Below are 16667 nucleotides of genomic sequence, written 5' to 3' on the forward strand. Positions count from 1 at the left end.
AGAAATTTGGTTGTAGACTTCACACTGTTCTTTGTAGGACAGAGGTGAGGACTTATATGTGACATCTGTGAATTCTTCAGGACACTACATTAGACACATATTTCAAGTTCTATTAAATTACATTTTTAAAGGTATTCTGCTGTATTAAATATAATTTGATTATACTTGTAACTTTCTTGGTTATAGATGCTATATTATATAATTGATAAACCTAGATATTTGTATTTTTTTGCAGTTTTGCTCTTTAAATGTAATATCTTTAGATTCTTAATGGTAAACAACATCATTGGTGGGGAGGGAAGAATATACAATAATTAAAAAAAAATAAAATCAAACAACCAAAATAATGTACCAATGGCCAGGAAACAGCATACTAAATTCCATTAAAAAAAAAAAAAAACTCCATCATTATTCTATGACTGACACTTAGTAATTACTAAGGATATTTTTTCCTATATACATTTGAATTGTTCATAATTTGCTGCAGCATCTTATATTTCCCTATTTCCATGTGTGGTAATAGATTCCAAGAATGTTTATATTCCGCAGAGCTTATCAAGGCTTTTCTATTCTTTCTCATTGATAATTCAAATCATTCTTCCCTGATTGCTTTTCCATATTTGTTTGTAAGAACAGAATATATTTATGGCCTAATGAAAACTGAACAAATTAAAAAGCTTTGTTATATCAACTATACAACCCTTTGAAATCAGTTTATAATTTTGTTTACTGTTGTTTTATGTTCATTTTATTCTCCCTCACGTCTGTCCCCAAATCTGAAGGTGCTGATTTATATTAGCACACTAACTGGTTGTTGATGACAAAGTGGGGGGGGGGGACACCTTTTGAATTCTGGGACAGCCCATTTCCCAAAAAGATCTTCCCTACCATATATTTGTGGGGTTTATTATCTTTATCATTTACTGTAGCATTTCATATTTCTCTGTGTTTCCATGTGAGACTGTAGATTCCAGGAATGAGATGTTTACACAATTCTGTGAATATTTGTATTCATTTATTCACTCAGCAATTCATTCAACATTGAACTTTACATACTGTCCAGAGGTTCAAAGCTGGAAAAGACCTGATCTCTGTCCTAAGTAAAATCCAGTATTGCTACTGTATTGCACAACTTCATGATATTGAAAACACTGTAGTCTGTGTCACTGGTCTTCCAAGCCACATTTCAGGGCACATCTTTGGATCTAAGAAGCCCACAGACCTTTCTTAAAAAATGAGAAATAAGGTTTACAATGCAAAGCACATATTCCATGTACTATCTAAGACAATCAGGTAATTCTCAAATATTTTATTGTCAGATATCATCCACCTGATAATATAATTTAGAAGTGTTCATTCCAAAGTTTTAAATTATAATCCTTCAAAGTCCAGTTATGCTGGCCCTCCCTGGTGGCCCAGTGGGTTGGAATGTTGTACTGGGAAGCTAAACCAAGCTGTGGCTGCTTCAGTGAGAGTTTAATCCCTGCCCCAGAGGTGATCCACATGGCGCTGCAGACCTCTTCTGTCTTACCCACTGCCCTCCTCAGCAGTGTACTTTGTCCATCTGCCAGATCTGCTCCCCACTCTGTTTATGGTGAATCCTCTCACCGCCCCTGCACCTCTGGCCTGGACCCCATTTCTATATGCATAAAAAACATAAAATCTTAAAGAAAAAAAAGTCCAGTTATTCTATTTGATGACTGGTACCAAATGTATTAACATGTTGACATTAAAGTTCAGAATACTCCATATAGGACAGTAATTTCCATGAAGTTTTAGCGGTGATTTCTTTTTGTAATATGCTAGATATGTGTTCTGTGAAAGATTGTTTGAATGTATCATTTGCTTTTGATCTTTGAGATAATTACTGAATAATTTTCTTCCTATTGCAGGGTGATTAATACATGTCCAGGAAAAAATGTCTTAATATGACTTCATTGTTCTGCATCAGGTGTCATATCAACATAAATTAAAGATGTGCAAGACTTATTAACTTGTTTTTTCCTGTCCTGCCTAATCTATAGTTATTCCTAGGAGAAATGCTTTCTTTGGTAGTATTTCAAATGACTGCTCAAGTGCAACTTCGGTGTTCCTTCATAGGATGTAGATTTTCACTTTTGTTCTGTGTAGCATTTTGAGTTTTATAGTTTTGTTTCCACGCTTAACAGTGGTCCTCAGTAAGGAGCCTTTCCTATTTATATTTTTGTATGAATTGTGACTGGTATCTGGAGGTACATGGTCTCCATATATCTCTATGACCTTTGGGTATTATTTTAAAACTAACTCTGGGGCCTTTAACATTTATCAGAATCTGTTTTGATTATTCAAGTATTTATAAATGAACATCTTGTTTTTTCCAAATAATATCAATGGTGATAGTATCCGGTTTTTCAGGATAGCTTATTGTGTTTTCTGTTCAGGTCTCTCTCATTTTCAGGCCCTTATTTTGCTGTTATCTTTATCCTTGTTAGCATTTGTGTTTCAGTAGAGAGAACAAACTTGCCATCTCTATTTCTTCTTTCTTTAGTCTCAACAGACTGGTCAAATAAAGACACATTGTTCCAGAGGGAGGCAGCCTGGCATAATGATTAGCCCTGTTGACCTGGGATTTAGCATCACAGTTTCAGGTTCTGGTACTGAATTGAGACCATTTAAAAAGCAATACAGACCCTCCCTGGTGGCACAGCATGTTATAGCACAGCACTAAGAAGCTAAAGCCACTTCACATGAGTTCAATCCCCACCCCAGAGGTGATCCACGAGGCACAGCAGACCTCTCCTGACCCACTTGCTGCATCATCCCACAGCAGTGTACTTCATCAACCAGCCTGTTCTGCTCCCTACTCTTTCTCTGTGGATTCCTCTCACTGCCCCTGCACCTCTGGCCTGTACCCCTGTTCTGTATGCAAATAAATAAATCTTTTTTTAAAAATGCAATACAGTTTCCTAGCATGGAAAAAACAAAGCATTGTCTTAGGCATATTGTAAGTCCCTCTGTTTCTGAATTTTAGCATTCTAGTAAGTTGTACTGCTGAACCAGAGGTTTCCATGGAGACCCCCGGGATTCCTTTGGAGAAGTGAGTTATAAATGAAGTTAGAATTTAGATATTTTGGTGAAATTACTGATTTATTTTTAGCATTTATCTGATAATATTGCTGTTAAGTTAGGTCTCTCTCTACTGTTTTCTCAAGTGCACACCTCACTCTATGTGATTCATTCATTCATTCATATTAAATATAGTCATCAAATACCTATTGATATCAGACATTATGTCAATTTCTGGTGGTGTAGAGATAGAAATATACATCCAGGCCTTCGAGGTCAGAGAGAACGGAAAAGTATGACAAATTATAACCACAAGTACACAGTTAGTATTGTGGCAATTCAAATGTGAATATAAGTTTGTCTTTGGGGATGGTTGAGTAAAGATGTCATTTGTCAGAGGCATCTTTCAAAGCTAACAGTACTAGAGTTGAAAGACATGGAGGTCATACCATAAACAAAGGTATCATGAAGTGTGAAATGGCTGATTTTTGTGGGTAGGGAAGAACATAGGTTAGGAAGCAGGTGGAAAGAAAGAGAGAAATAGAGGGAGTGGCAAGGTGATTGGGATTAAGAGTGAAGGAATATTTCAGTATAGTTAGGATAGCACAACTTGCTAATGGGATGTAAATAAGCCAGAGTTTCAGATGATTTCTAGGCTTCTAACTTAGATAGTGGGACCAGAACACAAAAAGTGGCCTTACCATATGATTAAAAAAATGCACACACATACAGACTTCATATTTATTTATGTGTACAACAACGTATATGCATTAAATATATATATTTTAGTATATGTACTATAATGTATGCACATTAAAATCTATAGACCTGGCCCTCCCTGGTGGCGCAGCAGGTTAAAGCACTGCACTAAGAAGCTAACGCCACTTCCACATGAGTTCTATCCCTGCCTGCCCTGGAGGTGACCACATGGTGAGGCTGTTCTCTCCTGACCTGCCCACTGCTCCCCTCAGCAGTGTACTTCGTTGATCTGCCTGTTCTGCTCCCCGCTCTGTCCCTGGTGATCCTCTCACCCTCCGCATCTCTGGCCTGTACCCCCGTTCTGTATGAATAAATAAATAAATCTTAAAAAAAAATCTATAGATCTATAAACATTAAAGTGTGAGGGTTAGAATTATCATTAAAATTACCTTTTGCCAAGTCAGCTGCACCTTTGCTCCATTCTTTTTAGTTTAATTTTTGCTTAATTTGTACAACTTCTTCCAGATATAATTTTGTTTCATAGTTTGAAAAACACATCGTAATGTTTCTCTTACATAAAATGTCCATCTTCTTTTTTTTTTTTGGACCTGGATGTGTTGTGAGATGGGCTTTGACTCGCAGTCTGGTGTTTTGTTGTTTTCATTCCTTGAGAGCCGAGTACTCCATAGAAGTATTTGACTAAGATATATTGTGCCTATCTGTGCCTAATGAAGCACTAACCACAGTAAATGATGAGTGACAGTTTAATCAATTCAATTGCTTCAATAGTCACCAAGGGCATGTGGAATGTAGTTTTTTTTAATCTTTCACTTTCAAATACTGCAAATGCCAACATGAAAAGATCACATCAGTTATGCATAATAACTCTTGTTACAATTTATAGCAAAATAAACTAAAAATAAATAATTTTTAATCTTTTAGAGGCTAACCTCCTAGGGGACAAAATTCTTTGATCTTGTCTTTTTTTTTTTAATAAATAGATTCATTTTGTGAATGAAAAGTAAGATAAATACGTGACCACCTTGGTGCATTTGCACTTGCTTTAATTGCATACTAGCATAAGTCAGTGAACCATGGCTAAATAAAATTACCTATTAGATTAATTAACGTGGAGCCTCTCTGAGTTAGTGTCCCATCTGTATGTTCAGTTGAGAATGTGATTAGCATTTAATCTAACTTATTTTGCAAGTCTACTTTTTAAAAAATATGTTTCTTTTGAAGGGGACCTGAATACATGTTCTAAGAATTGATCTGAATTATAATACTGCTTTCTAAATAGAATTCCTATCATTCCTTTAGACTTGCTGCTCATTTCTTGTTCTTGAGAGCAACAACATCAGCATTGTTGTTGGAAATGCAGGACTGCAGACCTCAACACAGACTTGGTAAATCAGAATCACTTGCTAACAAGAGTCCCACATGACTGGCATGCACATTAAGGGGGAGAAGCACTGCTTTAAATGCTGTTTCTGGGTGGACACATAAACTTTGAGGAAATTTCTGAGGCTACTCTGATGCTGAAAATGAGGAAGGCAAGAGAATTAACTTACAGTGAATTGTGCTTTTATTCATCCTCTGTGCTTGGGTCAGAAACAGCTTGAAGCCGTCTTTATCTGCAACCCTGTTTCCTAACATTGTAAGGATGCCTATGGCTCTGAAAGGGCCTAAATAATTCTCTGAATTTTAGTAGAGACCTCATAACTTTCAATTAGGTAATTCTTCATGAAAAGATGGAGGCTTCTCTCATGGTGCTAGTCAGAGCTGATCACTTATCTCTGCATGTACTCAGTACACAGACTGCACTGTGTTGTGATCCCCTTGTATTCTATGCCGTCAATCTTTGTTTAAAGGGCTCTCAAGTGTTAGGTAATAAATGGATGAAATTAGAGGCTAGACTTTTGGAATTTCTGAGATTTTAATTGGACACTATTTTAAATATTACAGTCTCTCTATTATCTACCGAGACTGAACCAAACCATTGCCTAGCAAATGGCCCTGAGAATTGAGGAAGGAGAATAATATTTTATTTTGATGGCTAAAATTAGATTAATGTCAAGTATATAGATAATTTCTAAGTCCCATTTCACAGTTACTCATGTAGGATAATCAACTATTGGGTAGATTAACTGCTTGTGGTATTGTCTTCATGAGAAAATTCACTGCATTTCCCTTCAAAAATCATTTGTTAGACTGTAAATAGTTGAATATGGGAATTCATGGGCCTAATCAATCCCTATTTTAGTTGTAATATACAAAGTTATCCTGCATCATAAAATCTCAACAAGACTTTAATAAACAGGTACATTACAGTACATATTAGATGTGACTTTTGTGACTCAGCCCTACTTCATACAGAGCTGGGAGGATTACCATTTTGTCATTATCTTTTTGACTAATTTGTATATTTTTTAAACTAAAAGACCAAATTCTTAATCTCCAAAAGGTGATCATGGTTAATACATTTACAAGTAAGTAAATAAGTCACTGTCACAGGAAGTAACATACACATAGATTCAGAGATCTAACCCAGCTGAGAGATTGGGAGACCCTTCCAATGAAGTGACATTGAGTTTGCTTTTCCCCTTCTCTGCTGGAAAAAAAGTTTTGCCTCATTCCTGCAAATTCCTCTTTCCCTGCATTCTATATTCCCTCCCACCATTGCCCCAAATTTAGTACTTTAGATAATTCTTTTATCTTGTATTCCTTTGCCATAAAGTATGTTGTATCTGTTTTTAAATACCTTCATGTCAAACTTAATTAATCTTCAACTAGCTGCCCAAGTTATTTAAGTAGAACCTGAGCACTGACTTTCTACATTCTAAAGCTGCAGCTCTGCCTTGCACATGCTCTTCCAAGAAAAAGTACATCAAATTGCTATGACTCCTTTACATGAGATGACCCATTTCTGTGTAACAGCCCCAAGGAGATGTTGTGCTCTATCATTTTACCCTTTTGAAAAATAGACATTTAGGAGTCTCCCTGGGAGCATAGGGGGTTAAGTCTCAACACTGTTGCACTATGCTCTGTGGCTTGAATTTGATCCCCAGGGAGGTGACCCCATGGTGCAGCAGACCTCTCCTGTCTCATCCACTGCTCCCCTCAGCAGTGAATTTCAGTCAAACTGTCTGTTCTGCTCCCCACTCTGTCTCTTCTGTATCCTCTTACCCTCTACACCTCTGGCTTATACCTTAGTTCTTCTGTGCATAAATGAATAAATAAATCTTGAAAAAAAAAACCATTTACGATAGTTTTAAATTCATGCTAAATTTGTAAAAGAGTAATTTTCTCAGTCATGAAGTCCTCAGAAGGTGCTCAAAGCAAATATGTGCTAAGAAAAAGTGCTTATGATGACAAGAATTGTCCTTTCCACTTAAAATTTTGTTTTGAATTGTGATGGAAAATTATTTACACATCTTGGCATAAATTCAATTTGGAAATTTTAAATGTAAAAAATTGAAAGAAGTGGGAACATGGGTGTTTTAAACTACCTTCCCAGGTAACCCAAAGGTAAAAGTTTGAACATATTGCTTCCTATCACACATTTAATTATAAATGTGTTCTTATTCTTGAAATATTTTGACTAAGTGGTTGATAATTATATGATTATTCAAATCCCCAGAAGAAGCAACAAATCAAAGATGTTTCTTAAAATAAGACTATATATTATAAGTATAAATCTTAAGTGGGTAAATTCTTTCTCAGTGCCTCAGTGAGAACAATCAACTTAGTCCTTCACAAAAGAGAATGCACAGCACTAGTAGAATGTGCAAGGGGTATAAAAATGAAAACAACAAAAAAGAAACAAGCGTAATAGTCCCTTCTTACAAAATTGAGAGCTCTTTTTGTTGCTTGGTACAAAGGGAGTTCCTATAATGTGCTTTTATGTTGACATGCTTTATAATTCGGCTTTTTAATTTCCTTGAGTTTACGTATCTTTTAAATATGATTCTCTTGGTTTTACTAGTATACCCTCAAGTATCTTTGTAAACTGATGTCCTAGGAAACATTCATTAGCTATGAGAGTCTACATCCCTGAGCAGGCTAAACCAGCAAGAGCCTGTTGAAATGCTGCGTCATCATATTCCTATTGACAGGAGTTACAGCAGGGACTTATCTTTAAACTGTCCTAAGCTTTGTGTTGTGCAGATAATACAGACCAAGCACAAGTAGTGGGCAAAAAATTCTGTAAGTACGAATGACAGCAACATGACCTCACCAGCGTGATCCGCCGGATCGCCATCATGAATGTGGCTATGGGTTCTGCTCAGGGTTTTCACTCTCTTGAGTTGCTGTTTGTGGTGGGAAAGACTGAGGCCAAAAGATCATGAATAGCACATATTGGTAAATGTTGAAAAAAGAAAAAAAAAGGAAGGAAGAAGATGACACAGGTGGTTACTTAAGAGTCAAGATATTTTATGCACACTTACATAAGAAGATAATACAAATGTAGACTTAGAAAAGAATTCTTGGGGGGGGAATTTGGAAAATGACAAAACAGAAACTTGTGTTCTTATCTTGCTGCCTGAAACCCCAATATTTAAATGTACATTCATTTTAATATGCTACTAAAATAATTCTTAATACCTATGCTGTCTGTTAAATGGGAAAAAAAATGTGTTATCTGCCTAGATAGGTTTGAATACAGATTTGAGATTATTATATAAATGGAATTATTTTTTATTTTATAATGGACCATTTGTTTGTGGTCATCTTAACTCTGTATACCACTTGTGCTTAACTTTGGTAGGGATTATGTAGAAAATAGAGATTTCTAATAATTTATTCTTTCACTCAAAACAGTGTTCACATACACAACAGTGATAATAACTGGGGCAGATATTGAGTCGTAGATCTTTGTCCTTAACCTCAGTTAGGTCTGAAATAAATTCAAGGCACGGGTTTGTTCATCCCAAATTGAATGAGTGCAGTCATTGAAAAAGTATTCCAGTGTTTTTGTGACTTTATTAGGATACTTCCAGGAAATATAGCCCACTCAAGGTAGAGTTATTGAAGGGGGAAAAGAAAACTTGGAGAATTGCTGGAAGGGAATGAACTAGAAAAAAAAAAAAGCAGGCTTTATCTGAACATTCATTCCCCTGGTAGGGAGGAACCAGGTCTACTCAGGGAACTTCATCTGCAGAAAGCTGGTCATTTTTACTAGTTATCTAGTGTTATTAATGAGACTTATCAGTCTACCTTTGTTTCTTTCCTTCTCACCCTCAGTAACATGTTCTCCAAGCCCACGAGAGATTATTTGTCTGGCTCTCTGTTCACACTGTGCATTTGTAGTTTCTTCTGGGTTAGGCGCTGGCCGTGTTGTTCCGAGAGACAAGGTCTCCTGAGATGCTGGACTATCAGGAACTGTAAGCTGGGAGAAGAAGTTGACCATAGTAAATAACTTGTTTAGTGAATAGACTTAATAAATAAGCTCATAAAATAGAACTAGACTGGCTGCTGGCATGTTTGTAGATGACTTCCATGTAGGAGATGGTATTTAAGTTAGATGTAGAGGTTGGGTTAGATTTATATCTCAAGCAAGTAGATGAAGTATACAGTTCTAGGTAATGGAACAAGTTGAGTCAGGTTTTTATACTTTACGCATGACTTTTGGGCAAGGTAATCTTGTCTGAGTTGTTTCTTAGTATAGCTGCCTTGAGCCTAACCTAGACAGATTGAAACAGAATTTCTGGGGTTCATATTCAGATCATGAGCAATTTTTAAAAGCTCCCTAGATGACTTTAAAAACCACCCTCTGGAGATTTGAGAACTGCTAGACAGACAGAGTGCAGTCCACTAAGAGTATGTGAAACAGATTTGCTAATGGGTATTGGAACAAGACAGTGGAGGCTTTTGTTTTAAACCAAGGGATCTCTTGACAGTGTGCTGTTAAGGTAAAGTCACTGAGGTATAATGTCTTAGTGATTTCCACTGTTTTCTGAGTCTAGTATGGTTATGTCTATTAAGTTCTTTCAGGTCAGTAGAGACAGAGAGGAAAGGAAATTTATGGTATATGTGACACAGCGCTTGGCCCTCACTGAGAATGTGATTCATTCATGTTTCTCTTCCGTAAGAGAGATGTTCCAATTCCATGTTTTGTTTTTTAAGCAATTTACATTATTTTTTTTTAACAATGCTTTCTTCACTTTTTAGGGGAGTTGGCTGCATCTTTGTTGAAATGATCCAAGGAGTTGCTGCTTTTCCAGGAATGAAAGACATCCAGGACCAACTTGAACGAATATTTCTGGTAAGCTATTTATGAAGTACTCTGGCATGAAGATGATTTTATAAAAATAATAACTTATGTTTATAGGGTATTTATTGTGTTCCAGACATTGTCCTTAACGCACTTTGTATTAAATTCATTGGTTTCTAATTTGTCTTTTAGTGACACATTTTAGAATAGCCAGTGGAAAATAATTTTAAACAAATGTATTTGAGGTCAGATTTAATTCTAATATATTTTTGGAACCTAGAAAAAGCAAGAATTAGTTAAAGAGTTGTGTTTTTTCATTACTGTACATGAATAGTATGCTAAGGTGGTAAAAAAAAAAAAGGATAAAATGTAAGACGTAGCTTAGAATAGGGGGTGAAAATGAGAGCTGTCACAGAGGAAGTACAAATAATTATAAATACCCTGTTTCCTGCTCCAAGTAGGTGGCACTTAGTTCCCGCCATTCATACCCCTTAAAATGAGCTTTAATTAGTAACTTTTCCCCTTAAAGTAGACCATAGAAAGGAGAGGAGAGCAGTAATTTTAAATGAAGGAACCAGACAAACTTCCTGAACCAGGTTTGTGAGGCTGTATCATTAGGGGTTAGCCGTGATGACAGCGAGTGTCCCTGACACAATGTGTATAGAACAGCACTTCATCTCAAATCTGCCTCCCAAAATCACAGCACCATCCTAATCATGAAAAAACAAATCTCATAAACCCAAACTGAGGAATGTTCTTCACAACACCCTTGACTAGTACTCTTCAAGACTATCATGATCATCAAAGACAATTCTGAGAAACTATCACAGCCCCAGAGGAGACTGGGGATACCCCACAATCCAGAGTCACTTCCTGAATGGGATCCTGAAACACAGAATGAGCAATGGTAGGAAACTAGTATAATCCAGGTTAGTGTGAAGGTTAGTTCCTGTCAGCAGACCACTTCATGTTCCTTAGTTATACCATATAATGCAGGATTTTAACAAGAGGAGTAACTGGGTAGAGGTATAAAGGAATTATCCATATTATATTTAAATTTCTATAAATCTACAAAAAGTAACAAACTATCTTCTGGAGCTAGATGTTCTGAGTTTATTACCCACTCTATCAACCAGGGCAAGAGATTACAGTTCCCTGAGCCTTCATTTCCCTACAGATGAAATGAAGCATTATAATAGCACCCACCTCATAGGTTTAATTCCTTCATCAGAACAATTGACTTAGTATACCTAAAATGCATCTAAAACTATGCCTAGTACTCCATAAATATTATATTTATAAATTATATTATAAATAGTCCATAAATATGTCATTATTTTTGTCAAATAATTTTTATGACAAATATTTTTATGCAATAGAACTTCCAAATAGTACTCATATAAATCTATTATTTAAAGCATGGACTCAGGCAGGCAAATTAAGGTTTTATTATAAGAATTTAGACTTTGTACATTGTAACAATAAGCCACATTATTATACTTTTCCTCTCTTTCCTTTTTCCTTTCCTTTCTTTCTCATATAAAATCACTGGGACAGTGTCAAGAGATGTACTTATTGGATTAGTATTCACTTTAGTTATGCAAGTACAGCATGAAAGTTTAGCTTTCATAAGTGCAAGGACTGAGGAAAGGTATAGTAATGTGAATGAGACCACCTCACTGCTGTGTTCACCTTTATACTAGCAATCAAAAAAGGACAGTAGAAACCAGAAAGTAAAGCTCATGTGATTCCTCTACACAGTGTAGTGTTTTCCAGACTGCAAAGTCCCTAACATTATGGAAATCATCTTCAAGTCTTATGCTATGGATTCTTCACCTATAAGCTTTTTCTATCCACTTTATTTCAGGATCTACCCATAAATTTGTACACAAAAATGTTCATGTGTCTTGATTTAAAAAGTGTACTGTTATCATGATTTGTTCCAATAATATCAAAAAGTATAAAAGCTAAAAATAAGCCTAAAAGCTTAAATAATTCAGTTATGTCTTGTATGCTATTTTGTAACTTTCCTTTTTCATTGGAACTTGCCTATCTCATTGGAAAATGAATCCAAAATGTATCATCATTCTTAATGACAGGGGAGTGTATCATTGCACGAATGAGATATTATTTGCTTAATTATTCCCAAATGATAGCTTGTTTACAGTTTTTAACTATTATGAATGCCATCAGCGATATTCTTTGTATTTATCTTACTATAAATAACATATCAATTATATAATTGTTGCTATAAAATGATTATTATGATTGAAAGTCTTAAATAAGAATTTAATTTTTATAAATCTATTAACTTTTCTTACACATCTGTCCTTTCCAACTCATGAAATACCATCTTCTCCTTGTTTCCAAGAAAATCTCTTACTGGTTTCACTGAAATTATATTGAACCTATAAATTATATTACAAATAAGTAATGTAAAATTGAGCTTTTCCATTGTAGAATAAATTATATCTCATTCATACTTGTGGCCTTTCACATACATGTGCAATTTTATGAGCACTTTTTTTTCACTCAAGCATAAATTTCCAAAGTAAAAAAATTTTCAGTTATTTTCTTTAAAATATAGTAAACTTTTTCCTATATTGTATTTCCTTATTGGAAATAAGACAGGAAAAGGATTTTTAATGGGCTACCATTTGCATCACATAGCTATTTATGTTCAAACACATCTTAAAATATTTGGCTTTTTAATTTATTTAAAGCTCAAGTATGATAACAATACGACTTAATTATACTCAGAGTAATTTCCAAAAATTTTAGATTTCACATAACTCTCCCCCCTCTGATAGCTGTTGATGGATACTTATGCAATCTTATCTAATTACTGATATTTATATGCTAACATCATTAGTATATTTGAAATCAGAAAACTTCAACTGGGAATCAGAAATCTCTCTATTATATTATTTCAGGATGAATTTAAAAGAAAAATAAAAGCTTATAAAATGAGGTATATTGTATAGCAGTAGAACTAAAACATGAGTTTCATGAAAGCATAGTTTACCACTACAACTTATTCAAAGTTTATATTTTACATAATACTTTCGCAATATGAGTACTATCTAAATAGAACTAAAATAGGTACTCTCTTATTAAATTGCTTCCTGTGCAGAAATTTTTCTAATAATTCTTAATTTTATGACAGCAGTCTCCTAATTTTATGGGCATGCAAAGACCTTTGCTCTGTGATTAGACTTTAATAATCAACAAAAATTCACAGTAAATGTCTGCTGGGTATCTTGGCACATGTAGCTGATGTTTGCTTGTTTGAGCAGAGATACTCTTATGCTAAGGTTTGTCTGGTTTCTTCATTTTAAGATTCAGATAAACATCATAACTGATGACAATAAATTTCACTTACTGGAAATTATGTTACACATGTAATGCTTCTTACAAGTAATATATCCTTTGATAATCAGGAGATAAAGATCATTATCTATATAAAACTGCTGTTTTAGAATTAAATAGCGTTATTACATTTTAAGTATTAAGCATGTCCAAAAAAGGAAACTTACAAACTCCTTTAGACAGTAAATGTTATCAACTTAAATATTTTATTCCTTCGAAATGTTTAAATTTTCAAAGCCTCACTCTACGTCACACTAAACAAAAGCAGATTCTCTGAGGAGTGTATTATCATTGGAAGAAATTTGACTTATCCAATATGGTTGAATCACTGGAAAAATATGCTTTTCCTTAGTAACCTTTTATGTCTGGTCTTAAGAGAAATGACTATTAAAGTCTGATTAAATCCACTTTAAAAAGCTTCTCATATAAACTGCCAGAGATTCTTTTTTAAAGTGGCAGTTATGTATCTGGCCTCTAGTAAAGCATTGCCAAGTAGATAATCAATTTTGAAAAGTCATGAAACATGGGATTATTTGGTTTGTTTTGTGTTTTAATACACGGATTAAGCCCATTCATTCACTTGTGAATGGCATATAGAAAGGTGGTTAATAACTGTGAAGCACAAAATTAATAGCTTGTTATACCCAAGATAACTAATATAATTAACTCCTACACACTGAGTTTTTATAATAAATGCGAAAGCCAACAAAGATTGGCAGTAAAGTCTTTATAATTTTCTTTTCCGTTTTGTTATTTTTTTCTCCTTTGGAGGACAGTATCAGGTCATATTTTTAACATGTCCACTGAATTCATTTCTACAATGTAGTAACTCTATTGATAGATATAAAGTGAGCTGGCTATGCTACAATCTGAGATTTTACCATTAAATCATTTTCCTTGAAATTGTGATGCTCATATGTATGAAAGGGGAGAAGGAACGTGATGGAATTTTGACAAATGATTATAAAAAAAAGACATTTTGAATTGCCTGGTGAAGGGCACCTGCCTCTTTAAGCAATAGTTCTGTTCTTAGGTGAAAAGAGTAATTTATTTTCATTTGCTCAGCATTACCCATTTCTTAGAGTGGTATGATATATTCTATTAGTGGTGGAGATAAGCAGTAGATGCATTCATCCATATAAATTTATATTCACAATGGTAAAATCAGAATAAATTTTTAAAAATGCATTCTAATCATATTGTTCTGAAATGAAGAAAAAAAATGCTTGTTGGAATCTTGGGCATATGCATCCTTCTCACTTCACAACAGCTGAACAAATGTCAGAGCGCGCTTGCACAGCTGCCTGAGACCTTTGGCAGATGCTTCTGGGTTTGTGTGGCTCATGGCCCAGTGTACAGTAGTCACAACAGGGGTGCTGGCATGATGCCATTTGGGGGGTCTGTCTTGGTTCTTCTGCCTTTGAATATCGATAACTTGGAGAGTGTAACATTGCCCTGTCTCCTCAGTCTTCTGACTTGCAATGGAATTTCATCCAGTTGTTCATTGATCTGTTGCCCACTATTTGTTTGGTACAGTTGTGCAGATATTCCTCTTATCTACACAACTTAAAAACGTGTGTATATATTTAGTTGAATACGTACATGAAAACCACTTGCAATGTTGAAAGCTCCTACTGCTCAGCCCGACTTTTGAGTCAGAAACTTCCTTGAGCCTCTGCAGTGACTTGTCTTTAGAAACATACTTTGCAGATCCATTCCTAATCTTTGGTTTCCTTTCCTGATGCTCCCATCTTAAGATCTTAGCTGGAGCCATTACCCTGAGAGTTCATGATTGACAAAGCTAGATAGACTCTCAGGAACTTGATACCTTTTCCTCTGGTGGTCATCACCGTATAACTGGATTAGAAAATAGAATATTGGTATCACAGATTTGCATCATCACCACTATTGCCAGAGTTGCTTGAGGTCCTTAACACTGCACTTCTTCAGTACTCTCTAAGTAAAATGGACTTAGTATATGGAATAGCACTAAGTAAAGTGGACATATAAAGGAATTGTGGGCCATCCTATCTGCCTTGCGGAAAATAAAATACCAATTTAGGCAAGCATGATATACCTTTAATAATGGTGTCGTGAATAATTGATTAGCAGATGGGAAATCTGGTAATAATAGTGGATTTTATATTAGTAAAATATAGAACTCTTAAGAGTTAAATATTAGGTTCTAGACCTAAGTGGACTTTTGCTTGCTTGTTTCAAAAAACACCATTTTTAATTGGATGGTAATTTCTGTGACAACATAAGGAGAAATTGATCTAAATGATTTCAATAATGTTTTATAGTGCTAACCTTTTTTAAATCTGAAGTACATGATAGTATAGAATTTATATAAGGGTTATTTGTATTTAAAGAGAATATTGCTGAGAAAATTTTTAGTCAAGCATTAAAGGATTATTTGAATTGAAATAAGGACACCAGGCAATGGTATAGGAGAAGAAAGGTCGCAATGGGAGTTTGTCCTGTCTGGGTCAAAGGTAAGGTTGGATAACCAAGACTGGGTTTGATAGGTCAAGGTCTTTAATCTCATTTAATCTGCAAAATAACAAGGCACTGGATGGAACTAGAAGGAATAATGCCTAGTGAAATAAGTCAGAAGGGAAAAGAAAAATACCAGATAGTTCCACTTATAGGGGATATAAGTGATAAAGAAGAATCAACAAGGCATCAAAAACATAACAGAAAACACAACACAACAAAAATAGACAACTATAAACCAGAGATGTTCTGTGAGGAAAGGGGAGAGAGAGATCAAAAGGAGAGAGGGAAGAGCACAGGGACTGTGATGATGGTGCAGGGTGAGTGGATGGTGGGAATTCTGTGGGGACCACACCTGAGAAAAGAAGCAAATATTGTTTAAAAATGAACAATGATGTAAAATATAAATAAATAAGGAGACACTATAATGTTTTAACAGGAGAAATGTTAATACTGTGTTTCAACAAAATTAATACAGTATGGCCTAGTAATAAATTCAGCTACATAAAAACTGACAAGTAGAGAAGTGGTTGGATTGAAGGATTTTGAAATTATTAAAACACAATTTTGAGTCAATTTTATTAAAACACTGCAAAGCAAACTAGATTATAATGCCTCCCTTCATGCACCAAATGCCTTTTTAAAGTTTGTTCCTGAGCCCTTTAGGGCTATGGTCAGGCGCATAGCTATGTACATGTTGACAGATTATTTTTGGAGTATTAAGTTTTTTGTTTTAAAGACTTATTTATTTATGCATATAAGAACTGGGGTGTAGGCCAGAGGTTTTGGGGGTGAGAAGATTCACCAGAGACAGAATAGGTAGATCTACTGAAATACACTGCTG

General features: G+C 35.0%; 1 protein-coding gene across 3 annotated transcripts in view; it reads left to right on the forward strand.

The window, feature by feature from the left end:
* The window catches only part of CDK14 (cyclin-dependent kinase 14), a 530627-nt gene that overhangs the window by 314873 nt on the left and 199087 nt on the right, over window positions 1–16667 (forward strand). For all 3 annotated transcript variants that reach the window (XM_012720955.1, XM_012720957.1, XM_012720956.1), the window contains one exon: window positions 9916–10009. In XM_012720955.1, the coding sequence (XP_012576409.1) occupies window positions 9916–10009 (94 nt within the window). The remainder of the gene's footprint in view (window positions 1–9915; window positions 10010–16667) is intronic.

Source organism: Condylura cristata, unplaced genomic scaffold (assembly GCF_000260355.1).
Source record: "Condylura cristata isolate star-nosed mole 26May11 unplaced genomic scaffold, ConCri1.0 scaffold00005, whole genome shotgun sequence".
NCBI lineage: Eukaryota > Metazoa > Chordata > Mammalia > Eulipotyphla > Talpidae > Condylura > Condylura cristata.